At 42.2% G+C, this 21,950-nt stretch overlaps 1 protein-coding gene across 2 annotated transcripts in view; it reads left to right on the plus strand.

The window, feature by feature from the left end:
• PTPRG (protein tyrosine phosphatase receptor type G) overlaps positions 1-21,950 on the plus strand; it is a 411,417-nt gene that overhangs the window by 75,571 nt on the left and 313,896 nt on the right. For both annotated transcript variants that reach the window (XM_068907053.1, XM_068907052.1), the window contains exon 3: positions 16,472-16,576. In XM_068907053.1, the coding sequence (XP_068763154.1) occupies positions 16,472-16,576 (105 nt within the window). The remainder of the gene's footprint in view (positions 1-16,471; positions 16,577-21,950) is intronic.

The following is a 21,950-nucleotide window of genomic DNA, read 5'->3' on the forward strand; positions in this document are numbered from 1 at the left end:
TGATTTGTCCTGACAATAACAGTTACCAGCAGTCATTTTTCCACGCTTAGAATGAGGTGCATCTGTTAGAGATTTGTTGACTATCAAGGCCCAGTGAAGACCTATCTAAAAAAGAAAATCCTGTTTTGTATCAGGCTTTTTTTCCCTCGGACCGTTAAACATGGATGTAATCTACTAGCCAAGAGATGGTTCTTTAAAGTTCATTTACATGCTATGGTATATATCAGAGGCATTGAGATATATATTTATATATTTATATTTATATATTTATATATTATATATATATTGCTGTGACTAAATTTCTGGGTGTACTTGCTCATCTTATTTTGAGAACCCATCTCAACTTTCAGAAGGTTTTGGGGGGAAGGGGGTGTTTGTGATATCATGCTGCATTTAACTTTTGAAGGACAAATTGGTGCAGCTGGCTGGCTGGTATATTTTGGTGGCGTTCAGTTCTGATCCTGCGTTTTAATCCTGATTTGGCTGATGGCCCTCAGATGAGACTGAGTAATGATTTCTCTGCAGTTTCATTTGTCCAGTGCTGGCCACCATTGTAAAGTGCTGTAGGACCTAACGTGGTGCAGGACTACATAAGAGTAGGTTTATGTAGCTGGCATCAAAAACCTGCATGACTTGGTAGGAGCAGGGGTACGAGACATTTTTTGGTGTATGAAAGGTGTGAGCTTCAGTGGGATACAGTGATATTCTACTGAAATAAATCCCCTCACCCTTTTTTTTTTTTTAAATAAGGTTTGCAGAAAAGCAGTGAAGTTACTTTTCCTGCTTCTCATTCAATAGCTGAAGCTGGTATTCATAACACTGCAAAGGAAATATTAATTTAAAAGAAAAATCCTTTACTTCCACTTTAAATTAAATTTAAAATGAGGGAAGACATCTCTCTATTCCTCCTGCGGTAATCTTTCTTTTGTTTTTAATACAAAGTATTATAACATCATAAATAGAAATGTAATCTTATTAAAAGACATGTGAGCGCTACTTTATTAGAAACTTTTTTAAAAAATAATTTACCAAGTTGAAATATTAATGTAGCTGGCTGAAAATTGCAGATTTTTACTAGGGCATAGTCATTTTTCAAAAGAAAATTAAAGTAGATATATTTTGAAGAAGTCCAATTTCTAGTAGTGCCAAGCTTTTACTAGCATACCCTGGCACTGCTATATATTTTTAATACCTTTATTTTTTGGAAGCTCTTTAAGTTAAAATTTAGTCTAGTGTGTTAGAGATGTAGAGATTTAGTCTAGTGTGTGTAGATGGCTTCCCCTCCACTCCCTGTAGTTGTGATCAGCGTTGTTTGTAAATATAGAGCGGGAAGAAAATTATGAAAAATATCTCAACTTATCACTTAAATTTTAGATGATGCAAAAAATTGCACTAACCTAAAGGCCTTGGGATAGTGTAAATGACATGGTGCGTGCATAACACCGCGTTCTCCTAAATTTAAGGAGCGTGAATGCAGAGAAACTGAATCTCAATGGCATTGGAAGACCTTACTAGCAATTAAGAGCCTCCACCTTCTTGAAGGATGATTTCTCTCCTTGCAACTTGACCTAGTCCATGTTGTGATCTGGGTAGAGGTACCCTTTTTCCCCTTTTACTTTCCCTACTCACACAGAAAAGAATGAATGGTTATTGATTACGTGTTGCTTAATGGGGTAGAATACATTTACACTTGCAAGAAAATTTTCAAATGAAGTGTTTCCAAGTTAATGAGGGGCTTGGTTCCTTTGCAGTTAATACTTCTTTGCTGCAATGGAGTGGCTACGTATTGCAAAAGCATCTTCCTCCCCCCCCCCTCCCCTTAAACCTGCATAGGTTAATTATTTGTAAGAAAGCAATCAATGCCATCAAAAATTCACAAAGGGTATTCATCAATAACTTCCCCCCCCCCCCCCCTTAACTGGAAGATGCAGTGTCCGGTGTCTCCTCCAGTCTCTAGCCCTAAGTGAAATACTAATCTCCTATCAGATGAGCAGCTCTGTTCCCTGGGCTTAGGATGGGCTAAACCTCCACAGTTCCCATTTTAATTGGCAAGAGGTGAGCTGGTAGTGTTTCTGAAGATTACAGACCAGAAAACGGCCCCTGCCTATCACTGGTGTTTCCTCAGCTTTCTGTTAGTATTTGACTTCTCAGGTCTTGGGTGCTCTTCTAGCCCCATCTCTCATCGCTGTGGCAGTGCTTCTCTGCAACCTCCCCTTCGTGTTGTCTGTCCCTCTGCTCCAGCTAACTAGGGCCCAAAAGTGCTGTTATGTTCCTGTCCTGAAAAATACTCTTCTCTTGACTGCTGTGGACAGTGCCGCTGTCCTGCTCCCGGTCAGACCTGCCACCTGAGTGTATTCTTCAAGACGAACCTTTATCAGCATGGCTGTACTGTATCTGAGCATTTTGGGTTCTTTCTGCATGATATCTCTAAGAAATAGTCTTCTCTATCTGTCCACCCAGTCAAATCCCTCTCCAGCATTTTGTTCCTGAGCCATCTGATTATTTAAAGAACATCCTCTGTTCTTGGGTCCGTTTAGAAAGTTTCTGGCCAGACTGCTTTTCAAGCCCCTCTCTTTGAGGAGGACACCTCTTTCTCTATTGCGCCAAGGATCTTCACATTTTTGTCTAGTGCAGCTCATCCATGCTCCTTATGTCCCAATTCCCTCGGTTTCTGAAGGCTAACTCTGACCCATCGCTGCTGTTTGGTTCCCACTAGTCAGGCTTTGTGCCCCTTCACTCTGCATTTTGAGCTTTTGGGGTGAAAGTAAGGGGTCTTTTTGTGGGTGTTGGTGGGTGATTGTTTCTTGGACTCTGCAAAATTCCAGCAAGTCCAAATGTTCGTCTTGATAGGCTAATGGGTGGAGCCAGCTCTAAGCCTATTACGGTTTCTTGGTATCTCAGCAGATCTAGGTAGACTAACGTCTTATCTCATGTTTATATCTTGGTTCCTTTCAGAGCAATGCAGTGATAAGAAGGCGACTCCATATGGGCAAAGATATGCTGTGTTAACATGGGTGATATTCGTTGCCAAACACACTCTACTTCATGTGTCTTTACCAGTCTTTTAATTTTCTGCAGCCCTAAAGCTAATCACATAGAGTCAATGATATTTTACTAATCATTGTTAACTTTTTTACAGCTATCTATAGTCCTGTGTTTAAATTGGACTTGGTTGTCAGTTGGCAAATAGCTTGAGTATATAGATGCCTCTTTATAATGCATCAGTTTGTTCATCAGAGAAAATTACAATGTCAAGAGTCTTTTTTTCCTCCCATGTGAAATTTTGATGCGTGTGTTTGAAGAAGTCATGAAAGGATTTAAATCCAAAGCTGAAAAGCCTGACTGGAATTGATTACTTTGAGCTTCTTGTTTACTAAATAAGAGTTGAGGGTTAAAAAGGAAAGACGACAACTTTCAGATTGAGGTTTTCTGATGAATAGTTTTACATTTGATTTCTCTAGTAAAGACTAGTGTATAGGAAGAATGTCAAGAAGAATAACAGTAAAAGCATATTTAATGGTGAACAACTTTTTCAGGGAAAACTCGCTTTTGGTTGTCTGTGCAGTATTGACAGAAGTTCTTTGTAGTTGTAAGATGCAGCTTTGCAGATGCCTACAGTGAATAGGACTAATGCTCTCGCAGAACAAGCACTGACACACTGGCAATTTTTAATGCATTGCTTCAAAATTTCCTTATTATAATATATTTTAAATTCTTTAGAGTAAGAATTTGAGTATCTGTTGTGAGATTAATGGTTTCTTTTTTGTGGACAAACTAGAACACAGAAAGTTGCCATACAGAAATCTTTCAGGCATTATATAAAAGGATAAATCTGTTTTTAACACTGACACCAGCTGTAGAGGGGAAAGAAATACTGTTACCATTTACAATGAACAGAATCATAAAACAGGGAGACAGTAGCTGTGAAACACCCACATGTCTGCACCCCTGCATCTCCTGCTTGCCCCTTTGGAATTAGCTCACCCTGCTAGGAATAAGTGTTTAACAAAAATTTTACAAGACAATAACTGTTTGGGACTGTATTTTTTTCTAATGTGCCCTACCAGCTAGGTATAGGAATCTTCCAGGAAAACAACTTTCCCTGGGGAATTAGACTTTCTGTGAATATTGGACCATTCTGGGGCTTTCTGAGTCAAATGGAGACTTTATGCAAAGTTATATTGTAATTAGTAGCCATCCCAATTGGCTTGTGAAGGGGGAAGCCTGTAGCAGTCAACAGACTTGCCTTTTGCGAGTTGGCTGATTTTTAAGGGGTTATGATCCTTAAGAAACCAAGTTCTTCAGGCTGATGTGAACTGTACAATAGTTTAGTGGTGTTACATGAGCATGGTACTTTCGTTGTATTTTTCAGTTATTTAAGTGCTTGTAATAACTGGAAACTGAGGGACATCTCAGGGGAGCGAGCTTCCTTCTGTGCCTTTCCGGGAGGGGACGCTCTATGGGAAGAGGAAGCTTGGACGCTGTGTGTGCAGCTCTCCAGCTTTCTCCTACCCCTGCTGGAGCTGACCTCTTTCTGGTTGGGTTGGCTGGGTGAGACCTGTTAAAAGTGGTCGGGGAGGCTGTACGCCCATCTGATGACCCTCACCTAGGCTACGGTCTCTGTGCTCTCTGATCCACACTGGCACTGAAGTAAAGCATCCAGTGTTCCCAACCCTTGTGCGTGCTGAGTGCCTTCTCTACAGACCTGGCCCTCACTCATGATACTGCATGCGCTGGAGCTCCTGCTGTGCCACCACGGGGTGAAAGCCTCCCTTTGTTCTCCGTGGAGCTCTCCATTTCCTCCGCCTCCTCTCTTGTGCTATGAGAGCGCTTCTTGTCTGAAGATCAACGCTTTTGAGTGCTATAAAATCTAACTCTTTATGAGGCTTGTTTATGAAAATTGTTGTATGAAGCAAGGAGGTGCAGAGTGGAGTGGAGCATTCAGGATTTGAGAGGATGCGAGCAATGAGCAGACCAAAGCAAGGCCGGGCACCGCGGAGCAGCGTGCAGCAGGATGGTCCATGCCAGTGCGGAGTAGGGTACAAGACTAGTTTTGAAGATACTTTGATTCTCCAGCAGTTTTGACCCTTCATGTTCCTCGGACCTGATACTGTTTGGTGGCATGTATATTGGGAATCCTGATGGTCTGATAGTATTTGTATGTCCCTTGTTAATATGTCCTCGTAAGTGTCTCTTTCCCCATATATGTGGCAAGAGCCACTGAAGGAGAACGTTCAGGTTGCCAAGTTTAAGCACCTAAGCGGTGGTAGTGGCAGCAGTTCAGTGTCTGACTATCTTTCTCCTTTGACAAAATACAAAACATGGGAGAAATTAACTCCTCACCCTGAGGAGCTTAGGTTACTCTGAGTACCTTCACGACTATTGGAAGGCACAGTGTGGTGCAGAAGAATAGTGTTGTCCCCTGCCCTATGTCGTAAATTTTGGTTAAAACCCTTTTTTATTTTATTTCTCTTCTTTTTTGAGTAATAAGCTTTAAACAGCAAGTGATACTGCAGTGGCAGTCTTGCCAAAGACCATCTGAAACTGAGTTATCGCTTCCAGTATCTCTGTGCGTGAGCCCCAGGATAGCAATTGCCTTTTTCTGCAGTGGTATTGCAGCATGAGCTTTCATCTAATTCATTATCCACCCTAATGCTCAAGTCTTTCTGCATTACTGCTTTCTAAACAGCAGTCTCTCACTTTATTCTTGCACTGATTATTATTTCTCCCCAACTGCATTGCCTTGTATCCATCTTCAGTGGGGTGTCTCACTTATATCAGCCCATTTCTCGGAGCTTGCCAGGTAGTTGAATATTTTTGAGGTATTCTTGCTTGCTTGCTTCTCCTCTCAGTTTAGTATCATTTGCATTTACTGAGTGTGGAGTTAGCAGTGTCCTCCAGATGGTTGGGTTGGATGTATAGGAAAGAGCGGTGACCCCTTGCCTCTTCACACTGTGCTGCAGACCATCTCTACGTGATTATAAAGTGTGTACCATCACTAACAATTTTTATCTATTTGCTTTGTCTGAACTCTATTACTGCTTTTCTGTTCTTGTTGCCAGAGGTCTTAATACTCTTGTTCATAGCAGTGTGGGGTTTTATGTGGAGGTTTTTATTGCATTTTCTGGGACACATGACCGAGGCACCAAGTACTCATTTTGGACCCTAAATAGCACCAGGCATTCTGCTGGAAGATTTCCAGAAAGCTTCTTGCCTGGGTGAAATACCAGTAATGAACTAGAAAGCAAAAATGAAAGTTGGGTTAATTTTACAGATCAGCTCTGTAGCATTTACAGTGTCTTTTCCTTTTGAGCGAGACAACTTGGAAGGAAGGGAGAGAGCTCGCGGAAAGGTAGGTCATGCTTTTGGGGCATATATCCCTGACCAGCAATTTGTTCAGTCAGCACAAAAATCTCTATCTCAGTTTCCATTTGAGGTTTTTATTTTGGGAAATAGATGTGGATGAAGCCCTTAGTTGAAAAAATCTGTATGTAATACAAGCTGTCAGCATTTAAAAAAAAAAAACAAAAAAACAAAAAACCCCAAAAAACAAAGACCAAAAATACTCTATTTTGTAGATCACAAGCCAAATTAACTTCACTTTTATACAAATAAAAATGAATGCTTGTTTGGTTGGCCCTGTTTGGTTTTTAAGTTTGATCTTAAAATAATTTTTGTGGATCTTGCTGGAATGGTTTTATGGCTGCTGTCACATGCTGGGGACAGTAAATCTGGCTGCAGAAGGCTGCTGATCTGCTTCAGCGCTGAATGCAACAAACCCTAAGTCACTTCTGCAAGCACTGGGGTAGCGTGCGGGGTTGTGCTCTTCCATCTTTCCTCCAGGAGACTGTGTAGCCACAGGTGCTGAGACCTGACTGCAAACTGAGAGGAAGATGTCCCACAATGTGACTACAGCACTTCTACTTTCTTTTCCTAAGTAGTTCTTTGCTGAGCTTTCCACCTTCTGCATTAATCTGAGAGCCGCAACCAGATAACCAGGAAGAGATTGATGTAGCCTCACTGCATTTCACACAGTCGATAAGTTGTTAAATGGGCCAAAGGACACAGGCTAAAAAAATAATTTTGTATAAAAAAGGAGAGGTTTTTTTTTATTAGCTGCCGGGACCCCTGTCTCTTAAGACTCTGTAAAGGGGCAGGTTTGATCCCATGCCATGCAGTGGGAACAGCTCTGGTGGCTTCACAAAGCCGTTCGCGGTGTGAATGAAATCAGTGTAGTACCCTACAGTTTCTGCTGAGCAAACACTGGGCTTTCTGCTCCTTTGGCTTTAGGGACGTGCAAGTTTGGATAGTGGGGACTCCTTGCAGCATCAGTGCTGAGCTCTTCACCAGGAGAGGTCTGGCATGCCCTTAGGCAGGAACAGTTTCCGATCTAGCAGGCTTTTAATATCTCATGTTCTTGGTAGAGCGGTCCATATTTAAATGTTACGTTGGGAAGGAAAGGAGCAGAGGATGCTACTTAAAGTGTTTCTAGGATTATAGCAGTAACCTTGTACCAATGGCCAGGAGAGTAGCTTGCTATACTGTCAGTGAAGTCTGCTTCTCAGTGACTGGGACTCAATATAAGGTATATTAACAGTGAAGGCTGTGATTGCTATATACATGCTTGTCTTTGCTTATGTTGGGGACAGAGGTGGCTTTAATGGGATAATGACATGAGCAAATCAAATAGTAGGCTACCTACAGGGAAGTATGAATGTGGTTGGCAGGGCTGCAGCCCAGGTAGCCAGAGGTCGTGCACAGAGCAGATGCTGCATCACAAAATCCTTTGCTATGTTTATTTTGACTGGTCTAGTCTTTTTATTTTTGTTAATTGTTGTTTTTTATTAAGCTGCTTCTTGGTATGTGACTTAAGGGACTATGTTTTGAAAAGGTAATGAGGCCTTAATATAAGAAGGCAAATGGTGGTGGTGGATATGCGCATATCCTTTTCTGAGGAGAGAGGAGAAATTGATTTTGTTTGAGTTTTTGTGAGTACGGCTAGCTTTAGTGAAATAAGTGGTGTGATTCTGCATTCAGGAAGCAAAGCTACAAAGTGCTCCATTAAGGTCATGTTTATTTGCTGTTCAGAGGTTGCCCATACGATACCATGCGTGCTGCAGCACCTCGTTATGTGAGCACGCATTTGTGAGACAGGTGTTTCCAGCCATAGTATTGCCTTATGTTGTAACACCCTTAAGGTTAGGTATTTCTGCAGTAATGGAAGAAGTTAAATAAGGAGCGTCTTTGTCACTTCTAATTAATTGTACAAGTCTCTGCTGTACACGTGCAGTTTATACATTTTCCCAGGTAAACCATGCTATGAATAAAGAGAATAAGGTGGCCCCGTCTCAGTATGCCTGTGCTCATGGCTTCACGTGCCATGGCGTGTAAACGGAGCTATGCCACTTCTGACTTCCAGCTTTTGCTCCATGCTTGTCTTCAAGCTTGCACTGGGGGAAGCAGTGCAAAAGATGCTGGAGCTGGCATTGGGAGCAGTCATTTTGCCCTGATACCTGGGTCTTCATTATCTTGGTTAGCTCTGACCTGGCGACTCTAGATAACGGAGGGCTGAGTTTACGTATTTTCTGTCTGCAGTGATTCAGTCAGCACTGGCTGAGAGAGCATCCTGTGGAGGTCAGCCTTGCTTGTGACCCTCTGCTCTGAAGTTTTATTTCAGTGCTTGCATTAAGCATAGTTATGAATAAAATTCTGAGGTCATGTGACCTCTCTGAAGGACGGTATGGGAGAGGCTGTGAACGAGGGTGAGGATCCCTGCTTTTCAGAACTGCAGATAATGATGGTTAACAGAAGTCTGAGGGACTGTGGAAGATGCCCAGGCCCAGTGTTTTCAAAGTAATGGAATTTTCAGTTGCTTCCGATTATTAGGTGTGTTTTGGGTTTTTTGGTTTTTTGGGGTTTTTTTTTTTTTTGCTTGACTACTTAAATCAGAGATATCTAAAATGAATCCAGTTTTCAGGATGTCCTGTGCCTTAGTCTTTCAAGTATCTCAAATGAAGTATCTAGAATACGAGTCTGCGAAAAACTTTGTCTTTAAGGTAAATGAACTGTATTTATACATGTAGGAAAGTGTCAGGGAACAGTTCAGGGGGGATAAAAGTTTTATCCTGGCTTTGGATCAAATATGGCTGGTCTTAGTCTGTTTGCAGTTCCCAGTGATCTGAGATGAGTGGTTCTGAAGCTGGGTCCTCCAACTGAGTTTCCTCAAGTGTCACCATCACGCACAGTTTGCAGCAGGGCGCCACCAGCAGCACTGCCATCCTGGAGGGAGGAGTTCAGCTGTCTGGGCTATGTCTTCTGCTCAGCATCTCTGCATGTTCTCTGGGGAAGAGATGGAAGTCTGGATTTTTTTCCTGACAAGTTGCCCACATACTGGTAGATGTGAGCTCCCGTACCGTGGTCTGAGATCCCTCAGTCTTAAGAGTATTCCCTAAGTCCTTTGGTAGAAACCTTGCTGCAGCATGCAGCCCTTGTGGGAAGGATGCAACTGCAGTCAGTTTAACTTGTGTGTATTTATCTTGATGGGAGTTGTTGGCACTGTTGGTTATCTGGCCAACTTTGCTTATTCCTAGCAGAAGTGCTGCTGGTAATGCCAGTTGACGTCAGTCATCCAGACCTACTGTCTGTGTCTTACCTTGCACAGCTGATGCCAACAGTGTGTGTAAACCATGAAATGCAAAACCAGGCCCTTTCTAATCATCCAGCAGCATCTGTCTCTTCCTGGCCTCCCAAGCTTTCTTTTATGAGTCCCCTTAATGGGACACAGTTAGTATGATGCAAAGTTGCCTGGCTGTCTTGCTAATGAGCTTCACTTGTCTTGTTGTAAAGCCAGACAGGCTGAGAGAAAGATCCATGGAAACTGGCCATGACAGGAGAGAGTTTGGTTTGCTCTTCCTCAGGACTTTCCTGTCACCCTTAAGCTCTGTCCTTTGCGATATAAGGAAAAATCTGGACTGAATCTGTTTTCTGCTGCTTCTTTGCATCGACTCTAATGCTTATAGGACTTAATTGTATTGACACATTGGAATAAAGCAAAATGCACTGCACTTAACTCATTGGCTTTGAACGGAACAGGTTACCAAGGGTTAATGCATCTAGTGACTGGTGTATTACTCATGTTTGGGACAAGGACTTTTAATTCCACTAGTTAAATTAATCCCCGCAGTTTGACAGTGTGTTCCCTGGTCTATTTTTCATCTTCAAATTGCAGTCTGCTGGTTAGTTCCTGTAAAGGCCTGCTGTGCTCTGCATCTATGTCCTTGTTTTTGGGCTCTGCAGTGCTACCACATCGTCTGTGAGACACAGGAACAGTGGAGTGAATGGTGTGAGAAGTTACGCGTCATTTTTAGGAATAGACCTGCAGATTATGTTCACGTGGGAATTAAGCGGCTGACTGGGTGACTGTTGTCTGGGGAAATGGCATCTCTTGGCAGTTGTAGAGTTCGGATGGCTGTTACTCTCCTCAGTCTCAAGAAACTTCCGATTGTAACTCCCATATTGCGCTAATGGAAGGCTGTTTGTGCAAATTGCCTGTGCATTCATGGGAGAAGAGAATTTGTCTTTCATCTGATAATCAGAAGAAATCACTGCAGCGTAATCAAAGGGGGAAGGCTCATTCAGAGCATAATTTGTTGATGCTGTCTGACCACCATATGTTGTTTTAACTTTCATCCTTTTTTGGCAAGATACAAAATAATCTCTGCGAAATATGGGAATCTGTGGTTGAAGAGTCTATTTAAAAGTAATGCACTATTAAAATGGGTTGGCTATGCCTGAAATATTGCTAGATTTATTTGCTGTCAAAGGTGGTAAAATATTTGAGGCAAATGGCCTAGTTTTGTTTAGGAAGTTGCCAGTGAAAAGAGCCTAGAGAGATGGATTCAACCGTTTATTTTAATTGTACAGGTATATTTTAGTTGTTATGCATTATAAATCACTTTCTTATCAGTTATTTTCTTTTGACTCTCTTTTCCCTTCTTGGCCCACGGCGCTCTATATGTATTCTAAGAAACTGCCTGGAAGCCTGAACTCTGTCAGTTGAACATGTGGCATAGTGAATTGCTGTAGTGAATAGTGTCTCCAGCTAACCTGATTCTCTTTAATACAGTCCAATTAAAAATAGAGTAAAAGCACCTAGATGAGGATGCTGCAATTTTTTTTCCAGTGAGGCTTATGTGAAGCTTTAGACTTGCAGATGGCTGAGAGTGTCTGCTCACTGAGCTCTTAAACTCTATTTGAGATGATACAAGAACCCTTCAGGTTATGTTTATATGCTTCCTCCTGCCCCTCCCTTTTAAACACATTGCTGTGTAGTCTTCAAGAAAATAGTGGTTTTCAGTTTTTTTCTTTTTTTCTTTTTTGAGAAAGCTTCCTGTTTCCAGGCCTCAAACTGGTGCAGAAGTAATTGCTAGTGTTCCTTACGATTCAGCACTCTCACTAAACACTAACAGGGTTTTACTTTATACCCCTCTATTTTAAGAGTCTTTGTAGCATAACACTGCTCCAAATTCCCCCTAGCCCGAGTCTATCTGCAGAGGCCAGCCTCTGCTCTAGTAGTAGCGCCTGGCTGAACTGCATTAGTTAAGTGTACCCACATTAGGGACTTAGAGTAAAACCGATTCAGCTGTGAGTACAGCCTGCAGTGGCAAGCTACTGAATTAATATCAGTTGGGCTCTCTGTGTGTACCTGAGGGACTTTGTACCGTTTTAATCACAACAGTTGAAAATGGATTTGCAGCAACTCTTCAGAGGAGGCTTAAAAGAATCAGAGTTTGGCACACAATCCAGTTTGAGTTAATCTACCATCATAACTAATGATTTCACCATTCAGACATAAAGTATTAACCTTAAAGGGTTTTTCTTACATGGCTGATGGCTTGATTTCTTTTAAACACTAATGCCCAGGGTATAATCTCTCTGAACGGTGTAATAGCTTTATATTTCAGGTAGATTGGGGATAAAATTTTGTGTTTGCATGTGAACTCTGAATACCAGTAATGTATTCAGTAGGAGCTACCTTATTTTACCTTTGAGGGTACTTATCAAATATTTTTTATTGGAAACTTAATATATGGAGACAGAGTGAATGGGAAGCTGATCAGAATGCAAAGGAACATGACAGCATTGCATTGCTTTTGCTGTCTGTAGATAGGCTGCATGGGTTGATTCATTTAGCACATCATCTGAAATCATGTAGCGTTCAGTACCGATTAAAATTATATGAAATTGGGTGTAAGATTTCTCTATGTTAGCTTTGAAGGATCCTCTGTTCGTTGCAGTAGTAGTTCGGATAGGCATCAACACAACTCCAGTGATTGCAGGTGTTACGCTTGATAGATGTCAATGCTGCAGCAGCAGCCAGAGGAGTTGCTCAGGATTTAATTTCACGCTTGTGTATCCAAGTGTCAAATTGGTCCCCTTCTCTTTTAATCATGTATTTGCAAGTCTCAGACCATGTATTCTGGTACTGATTACTCCTCTGCCATCAGTGTTGGCATGATATATCACATTGAGCCTTGCAGGGAGAGGTCTTTTGCCATCCCTTTTCATCCTGTCTGCATCCTGCTGTGTGTGTGTGCGCGACAATCTCCTCCTCTTCCTCTGTTTTGCCTGCTCTGTTTTAAGCCTTCCTGGAGCGTGTTCCTGCCCCTCCTATTGTCCCAACTTCCCCACTTGTCCAGGGCTCCCAGAAGAGCGGAGCCTCCCTGTGTTTGCTCTGTGCCGGGCCAGCCCATCTAATTGCTGGCTGCTCTCCAGTATCCAATTCTGTGGGAGTGGAACAGGAAATCACTTCACTGCTCTCTGCTCTTGAGCTGTTAACCATCTCCCCGCTGAAGAACAACAGTGGAAACTTGTAGTGATTGGTGTCTTAACTCTCTTAAACGTTTCCTCTGGAAATTGGTCTGGATGATCTTGATTGAGTTTGTCTGAGTCATCTACGTGGCTTCTGGAACTGTGGAATGGGAGCGTTTCACAAAAATGACTAACTATATCCCAGTGGCTGGAGCTGAACTAGGTCTTTCGGGTGTGTATTTCTTTCAGTGAAAGAAGCAGTTTCAGCAGCACTGAGATGCCTGGTAAATTGTCATCGATGTTGTCAAATTGGTTGGTAGAAAGGCACCTTCCCCACTGCAAAATTTGGAAAAATGCAAAAACTGTTTGAATGTTCCATGGTTTTGACGTGTAAAACACTTCTTTCTTTGAAATAACTTGACTTCAGTGAGTTGGCTCTTCCAAACTTCATTTTTCCAAGCTTCATCTTCCAAACTTCAACTTTCAAGTAGGGGAGGAGGGGGAAAGAAAAAAGTGAATTTTGGGTTGGGCAAAATATTTTCAGTTTTTCTGAATTTTCAGTTTTTCCAAATTACAGGCTAATCTGAGAAGCCATCGTATGTTCTGCTCTGTACCTTGCACCTCTTCAATAGAACAAGAGACTGTTGCCCCCCCCAGTTGATGCCTCGGAGCAAAAGCACCATGAGATTTGAGCTTGTGGTCTCTCCTTAGCTGACATTTTGGATGACCTCATTAGTTATAGAAGATTTTCCCACCAATAACTACTTGTTCCCACAATGTTTTCTTCTAGTGTGGTTGTGTGGCCGCGTTGCAGGAGTGTGTGGCTATCCTGTGAATGGACCAGGGAACAGAGCCAGCCCGGGAAAGAAGGTGGTGTCATGTTTTTGGTAGAGGCAGACCAGTTACCTTTCCAGTTCATAGCATGGCCAGAGATCTCAACTTACCATCCTTCCCGGAGAGCTTCTGCCGTTCTTCAGTAAGCGCGCATCTTCTATAATTTGCCAATGATTGGCAGATTATCGCCCTTCTGTAAGGGAACTGCAACAAACAAGTGTCTGTCTGTACTTCTCTTGGTAAATACTTGAGCTCTCCTCTTGGTTTGTAATATCCTTTTTGGTGGAATTAAATTTGTTTATAAGATGGCTCTTCACCTTTTATAAGTATGGGTGAACTTACAAATATATTAAGTGTCTATGCAGGAAACTAAGACTGCATGTTTTCACAAGAATATCAGGTTTTTAATCACATAAATAAGATACTGACTTAAGCAAATGTTCAATTTCATATTAAAGTTAGAGAATCATGAAGATGGGGATTTGCATAATTCAATTTTCTGCACAGAGGATTCTGAAAGTCAGTAATAAGATTTGCAGCCATACCATAGTTGCCATGTGGATATTCCTTAATGGCTCAAGCTAAGAGTACAAAGGGCTTTATAGTTTTTTTTTTTTTGATGTTATGCACTGACCTAGTCTTTTTTCTTCAACAAATATAGATTATTTGGACAGTTTCTTTTTTCTGATGGTAAGGCGCACGGAAGGGTTCAGTGAGCAGGTACCTGCATGACTACCTTACTGCTTGGAGGTGGTTGGGTGAAATCCTTCTGGCTGTAGGAGTCACAGTATATTTGGCATGGGGGGGAAATCTACAGCTATTTGCCTCTTCTTTTAAGTGTGTGACCGGAAAGAAGTTACTACCGTCTCCTATTGTGTAATAAGGAGGGACTTTAGAGCTAGTGTATTTCCCATTTACTCACTTAGGTTATTTCTGTGTTCTCTTCCTTGGAACTTTTGCTGTCTCTGGTATTTCAGGGTATTTTGCCAGAGAGTTTGGGTCCCCACGTCCCTCATCTGTTGTCTGTCTTGATGTGGGTGGCAGTTGCCTCCCATCCAGGTAGAGATGCTAGGGTAAATCAGAAGAGGGACTGAAGTATGTGGTAGTGTTGCCTAAAAATCCTTGTAACATGATCTGTTCTGATGTTTCTAGCTCGCAGCCTGGAGTGAATTAGAGTTTAGAAAGCTGCCAAGAAATCTGGAAAACTCGTTCAAATCAGTAGCTCATAATTAATTGTACAATGTACCTTTGCTTGCACAAGAGGAGAACTGGCAGTGGCAAACCTGTAACATCTTTCCTGAGATTTCTAGACTTTCTTTACCTATTCAGGATTCTAAAAAAAACCTGCAAAAATCAATGATCCGCATTGCAGAATGAATATTGTGTATAGCGCTGTTAAGCGTATGTGCTCCTTGCACGCAGCATGTTCTCTATTGCTGTGACACCAAGGGGGTGTCACCTGGAAACTACTCCAAATAGGAAGAAAAGCGCCAATAACTCAGAATTTGGCTGATGTTCTGTAGAGGTCTATAACAAGCTTTGTTACAGCCTACCTGTAATTGGCTTGACAATAGATGGGAATATAATGCTCAGAGTGAATGGATGCAGGTAGAGAAGCTTAGGTGGTTTTCCAAAGTTTTAATTAGAATTATTCAGCTAGTCTCTTACTGATCAAATAAGTGGTTTGAGATCAACTGGGCTTAAATTGCCACAGAGCCAGGTTGTGTGTAGTTGTTCTTCGTGTTCTGCATGTACCAATCTAAGGCTTTTTTGTGTGTGTGTATATATTGTAACACAAAGCTCTTCAGCTGCAGCCCTGAGAAAGGTAGTTGAATTCATTAGACTTTTTTCCTGACATCTGTGAATTTGCACACCTCCAGTTTGGTTCAGTCAAATGTACGGAAACAATAAACAAAATTTGCATGTAGAAACCACTTCATGAATGCTCTGCATTTCTTTAGAAGGTAAAAAATCACTAGCTTTATAAAGGAAAACCAAAATCCTGGGATGCAATGTAGGATGCATTCTTTCCTGTTTTGGTTGATGAATGTAATTTATTTTCTTTTGTGAAGTTTAACAAGGATTTATTCTGTCCTGACCCCTTACTCTCATGTCATAAGGCACTAGTATTGCCCACTGGATATTTGCTTGACTTAGGCAACCTTCCTTTGCCTGGAAGGCAGTGCTACATGTCTGCTTTGCTTGAATGAGTCACATGAAGTGATGTTCCTTGAGCCTTGCTGGTGTTCAGACCATTAGCTGCTGCACCATGGGCTCACATCTGCAGGGCACAAAGGGGACTTGTTCTGTCCTGAGTGAAACTTTGCCATGCAGGGGTTTTAAGATGGATGCAGTTGTGACAGCCAGGATATAACATGGTACTGCCACATGCCACAGTCTTGCATCTGTGTCCTTTTAAGGATGTTGATAATTTTTGTGTAGTGTTGCAATTATTAATTTGGTAGTAATTGTTAAAATAAATTTACACTGTCTTTAGGCTCTAGACTGAGAAAGGTCAATAATATATCATGGTTCATATTTATTTCCTTTTGTACCTCAGAATATCCTTATGGAAATCTCTGGAGTTAGGCGGCTATGTGCCAGATCACGGTATGGGCACCAATGAGTTGTGGTTTCTGTGAATCATGTTTGGATGGTGGGTTTTCGTGGGTAAAATAAATACAGTTACAATACAACACACCTATTGTATTTCTTTTAGGCAATGCCAAGTTGGTAGTCTCTGCTTAGCAAAGATTTAGGGCTTGCAGCTTAAACGCCAGGAATTAAGCATCACTTTTCTAATGATTCCTCCTCCTTTTCTTCCCAGCTCTGACTGATGGTTATGTTGGCTCCCTGCATGAAAACAGACATGGTAGCTCTGTGCAGATACGGAGACGAAAGGCTTCGGGGGATCCTTACTGGGCATACTCAGGTGAGCTGACACCTTTAGAGGACTGGAGTGAAACGTGAAGTACCTCCAAAATCAAAATTGTTAGGTTTTGTTGCTCAGAAGTAGGAATTTGAGTTAGTTTTACAGCTTATTTTCTTCTACCGATCTCCTTGCAAACCGTCTACAGACGTCAGGATATTTTATACTCAAGCTCTCATCCAGAAGCAAATGCGCGCCAACCCACCCTTTAGATGATAGCTTTGAAAAACGTTGTTTAAGTATGTGAGTTGCCACGTTTGACTTTCCTCTGGCCTACACTTAAACTTGTGCTCTTTCCCCCTTCTCCTCAAGTCCAACGATAAATCCTGTCACTTGTTTCCCATTCAGGCAGCTGTTTCCCTTGCTAACTCTCATTTTCCACCTCTTGCTATTGGCACGCACATCCCATCCTTTCTTGCATTCCTGCCATTTACCTGCAGGGTTTCCCTTATTACTCTCCTGCTTCTCTCCATCTTTGTTTAGTTCTTTGACACTTCCAAAGAACTCACATACTCCCACAGACGTGTTCTTCACCCTCCTCTTCCAATCGGTAGCCTCCCATGCTTGCCACTTGCCTTGCTGAGCCTTCTAGGAAAGCTCTAAGAAGCCAGACCACAAGATACTAGAAACTTTCCAATTAGTGCCCTTTGGGTATGTATTTTTCCAGTATGGTGTAACGATGACAAGGAGACATATCAGTACAGTATCACGTCATGATGACTGATGGTGAGAAGGCAGGATGTGGTCGGTGTTTTGTTGTTTGTCCCCTTAGTCTTGTAAGTCTCTTAAGGAAAACATGATGTCTCTGCTCAATTTTAAAATGCCACAAATCAAAATACACTTCAGAAAGCTGTCTTAGACATACAGTTTGCTGGTTGCTACAGGTATAGAAAACTCTAGGTTTGTATTTGAAGTTTTCAAAAAAATTGGAAATAGCATTAGTAGCTGTGTTGACTCTGTATACAAAAATACCTAACATCTAGCAAGCATTTCTGAAGATTTCTTGTGTCATAATGACCTTATGCATGCTTTTTTGGAAGAACTGTGATAAATTTCAAACATTTGGTGTTTATCCAAGAGGAATGTTGTGCAGGCCTGGTTTTATCTGAAGGAAAAATATTATTTTCTGAGAAGTCTGAGTACTGATAGCAGATAAACAGGGAAATGTCAATTTTTGAGTGCCAACTTCTGTCTGCTCTGGAGACCATAATTTTCATTGGAAGCAAATGATGATAGGTGAGCTAAGAATTTTTCATTAATATACAAAAATACCAGATGTCACATTTTCTGTATTAGATCTCAAAATGCAAGATGTCTCACTTGCAAATGAGATCATGCAAGTAAAATACATTTTAGCAGTTTAGGTCAAATGACCTTTTTGTAGTTATACTTTGAGATTATTATGAGGTGGACAGATATTGTCACAGGTATTTCCGTATTGCCGAGTAAAACAACTCTTAAATTTTAAGCCCCCAAACTCTGAGTGGAAAGAAACGAATTGAGGAAAAATCTGTATGTGGGAATGAATGGTCTTCCTATCTACTGTCTTGTATAAAACATTGCAAGTTAAGTGGCACTTGGCAGGTTTGTTTTGTTTTTGTTTTTAAACTGAAAAATATATTTGGAATATTCATTGCAGGTTGTGAAAGGAAAATGTCTGAAAAAGACAGAACACTACTCTAATTATTCTGTTGTCATATATGTCAAAACTCTTTGCTTGAGTTATTGGACTTTTTTTTAACTAGTCCAGTACTTTTTTTGAACTTGCCTCCGCATATGACAGTTTCCCTAATTCTATTTTTGTGATAACTTAGTTCTTCCTTTGTGAATAAAGTCATTGGTTCACCCCTCCAAAAAAAGCTTTTACCGCCCACTAATTCTTTTAGATTTATGTCAAAATAAAATGGATAGTCCTGCTATGTAATTATGCCTTAACTATTGTTTTTTTGCATCCTTTTTTCTTTCGATAGATCTCCTGCTTCTAAGAGGAAAATAGCCAGTCTGTTTTTTTTCTCTCCAGAGAACAGATAGTGACTTCTCAGTCATCAATCACATGCCATTCTACCTGATTAGTGTTATCTAATTAGAACCTTGTTGTCACTATTGCTGCTAAAAGGAGTAAATTAGGAGATGGAAAAGGCAGACATGATATATTTACCAGTACTTGTCAAGAAACCAGAAGAGGATATATCATCGTGTTCTCATGATGCTTTGTCAGGCTCCTGTTTGGACAGAACGGCTAGAAATGCCATTCCCGCAGAAAAGCGGTTTGGCATCGAGTATTCCCGTCACAGAACGCAGGTCTGTGCCAAAGCTTGTGTGACACGAAATACAGGCGTGAGGAAGCAGTGCAGATACTGCGTGCCCTGGCTGGATGGGTTGCGCGTCCTGCGTCTGAGCTAGCCTGTCCTGGAAGTGCCTGGGGACTTTGTGCTCCCGGAGCTGGCGCGCGCAGGGCCCCTGCCCGCGAGGAGCAGCAGCTCTGCCCAGCCGAAGGCAAGGGTTTGCGTTGTGGCAGAGGGGGGTAAGGCAAGTAGAGACTTGGGAAAGTGATGGTTATCCCTAAAGGAAATTTGCGGGGGTGATGCAGTGTCCCGAGGGAGTCCCAGTACTGCCGGCATCGTCCTGAGAAAGGGAGGTCATGTTACCTCTTTCTTTCTCCTCCCTTCCCCGTTCCCCAGAATATCCCAGGAACCCTGAGCAGGGCTTGGCTAAGCAGTTTATATATTAAAAAATGTTTGCCCTGTGGGAAGGGTTTTGAACATGACTAGGAAGTTTACAACAAATGAGCCTACAGAGAGGGAAACCTACTCTGCAGTAAGCAATTAGTCTGTGTCAGTGGCTTCCAAGCGCCTCTGCAGGCATTGTCTGGTTTACTTCTTTCCTGTTCTCAGCTGTTTAGGCCAGCTCTCCTTCAGTTAGTTGTGCAATATCTGCTGGCTGAGCCCCAGAAATTATGGACAGGGAAGAATGTACACTGGTGAATTTTAAGCTGCTTCTACGGTAGTTTGCCGACTACAGTAAATAAGACCAGGACAGCTCCTGTCAGCCATCACTGGACAGCCATCTTCTCGCTATTGACCAGTACGCCCGTGTCTCTGCTGGGCCTACGTTAGGCTGAACTATGGCTCTATATTGATTTGAATTGAGCTTTCCTGCATTATAGCAGCTGAGGCCTCTCTGCGTTTATGGCTGTGCCTGCCTGCTTGCAGAGCTTTTGTATTTTCAGGCTTAAAAGTTCTGTAATAAATCCTGAGGTGGGAGTGGAGAGGTCTGAAAGCAGCCAGCCAGAGATGTGATTTTCCAGCATGCGGAGGGAAAGAGGGCACAATCTTATAGCAAAGAGTCCTCCAGTCTTTGCTTTCCCCAGGATATATCTGTCCCATACCGTGCTTGTGGAATAATTCCACTATAGCCTCTAGAAAACACTATTGCTGCTCCGTGTTGCCATGGAGGGAAAATGGTTTGAAGTCCTGCAGATCAGGAGTTTTTCTGGCTTCACAAGAGATTTATGGTGCAAGTATGTTTTGCCTTTCCATTTAAAAATGTAATGTTACTCCTCTCAGGAACGAGTTCAGAAAGGATAAACTTCAGCTCCTGATTTGAAGTTGGAGAACCCTCAGGTCTGTAACGTTTGTATTAAGGGACGTAAACGCTCTGCGACCCTGGAGACAGGATCCTCTGGACTTCTCTGCCCTGTGCTGGTGCTGCACCTGCCCTGTACAAAGCCGTGAGGTCTGTGCCGTGGAGCTCTCCCTTCACTTGGCAATTGTCAAGGACAGCGTTTTTAAGCCTTATAAAATAAGCCTGTTGTCTCCAGACATGACTCTGGCTGTAACATTTACTCCAGCTGAGAAATAAAACTTGGGATTTGAGCAGAAAATAAAGACTAGATAATTAAATGAGGAAAGAAATCAAGGCCCATTTTAAATGGGTTCTGTCAAAAAGACAGAAGGAAACACAATCAGCCTTTTGAAAGAAACTTTGTTAAGTCTACGCTAGTAGCTCTTTAAACCAGATTCGGAAACGAGCGAAGAACACTGGGGATAAAAGACAACAACTTGTCCTGCAATAGGAACTGGGAGAATGATCGGAGACTGACATCTCCTAGATGCTCTTTTCAGGATTTTTGACAGGAAGTTCCAACTACACTTCCATGGGGATTTCTCTGTGTGCATGTGTATTTGTGTATGTTTTGGCAAAGTATTCATTCCAGGACTGCGTTTTACGGTTTACCTGAGACTTGCCAGCCGGAGCCTGGCCGGGTTATTTGCAGCCAAGCGAGAACATAGCGTAGGCGCAGCACAGGGGAAGCAGAAGTAGGTGTGGATCCTGGACGTAGTTCAGTGTAGTCCTGTTGGATTTCTTTTCAATATAATCTTTTTTTGTTAGATTAATCTTGCTGAATGAGGAGCAAGTTAAATTTACTTACTTATTTATTTAGCCCATCCCGATGTGCTAAACAGAATGCTGCATGTGGCTAATATCCGTGAGGTGCCTTCTCACCAGGTTGGAAACATTTTTATAACTATAAACTTTTTTTAATCTAAAAATAAATCATATAGCAATATGCCATCAAAGCGTTCACCAGATCGAGGGCTTTCTGACTGGCCCTCCCTTGAGCAATGTATGGTATTTGACAAAGCATAATATTCCAGGCATTAAACAAGCCTCTCAACTTTAGCATGTTGCACCTGTGAGTGCTGAAAGCACTTTGCCAGTGAGCTGATCAGATCCTCTTTTGCCTTGCGGTCGCCCTAAGGATGGGAAGCAAGAGGGTCAGGACTTTTGGATGAGACTGTGGTATATCTCTTGACTCAAATACTTGTGTCTGACGTTTTAGCAGTTCTTAAAGGCTTGCCTATATCCACACTAAAAATGTACCTACTTTTTTTTTTTTCTGGAAAGCTATTATGCAAAACTGGTAGGAGAATCGTTGCACGAGATCATAGAAACCAGAAGCGGCTGTGGGGTAATGTTACTCCTTCCTCTGTTAACCAAATCGGGAAATTCCTCGTGGAGTCTTTGAAGATCGCTGATGACGTGATCTCAAATCTTCCCCCCCCTCCTCCCCCCCCCCCCCCCCCGGTAGTATTTTTGTGAGGAGCAGGGATGGAGCGGGAGTCTGTGCCGCCCTGGGGCAGGGTGCGGTGGAAGATGGTGCTGTCCTCGCCGGAGTTTCCAGGGTGAGTTGTGGCGCTGGCCCTGGCGGGGCTGGAGCGCTCGGCTCTCCCGGGGGCTGCTGTGCCGCTCAGCCTCCGCGCTGCCAGCTGACTCATGGTGGCCTCGCTCAAGGAATACTCCCTTTCAAGTAATCAAAACCATTTGGACTTCTCCGGGAACAAAAAAACAGGCATTGGCCAAGGCTGTGTACATG

The sequence above is a fragment of the Struthio camelus genome, chromosome 14, assembly GCF_040807025.1.
Source record: "Struthio camelus isolate bStrCam1 chromosome 14, bStrCam1.hap1, whole genome shotgun sequence".
In the NCBI taxonomy this organism is placed as follows: domain Eukaryota; kingdom Metazoa; phylum Chordata; class Aves; order Struthioniformes; family Struthionidae; genus Struthio; species Struthio camelus.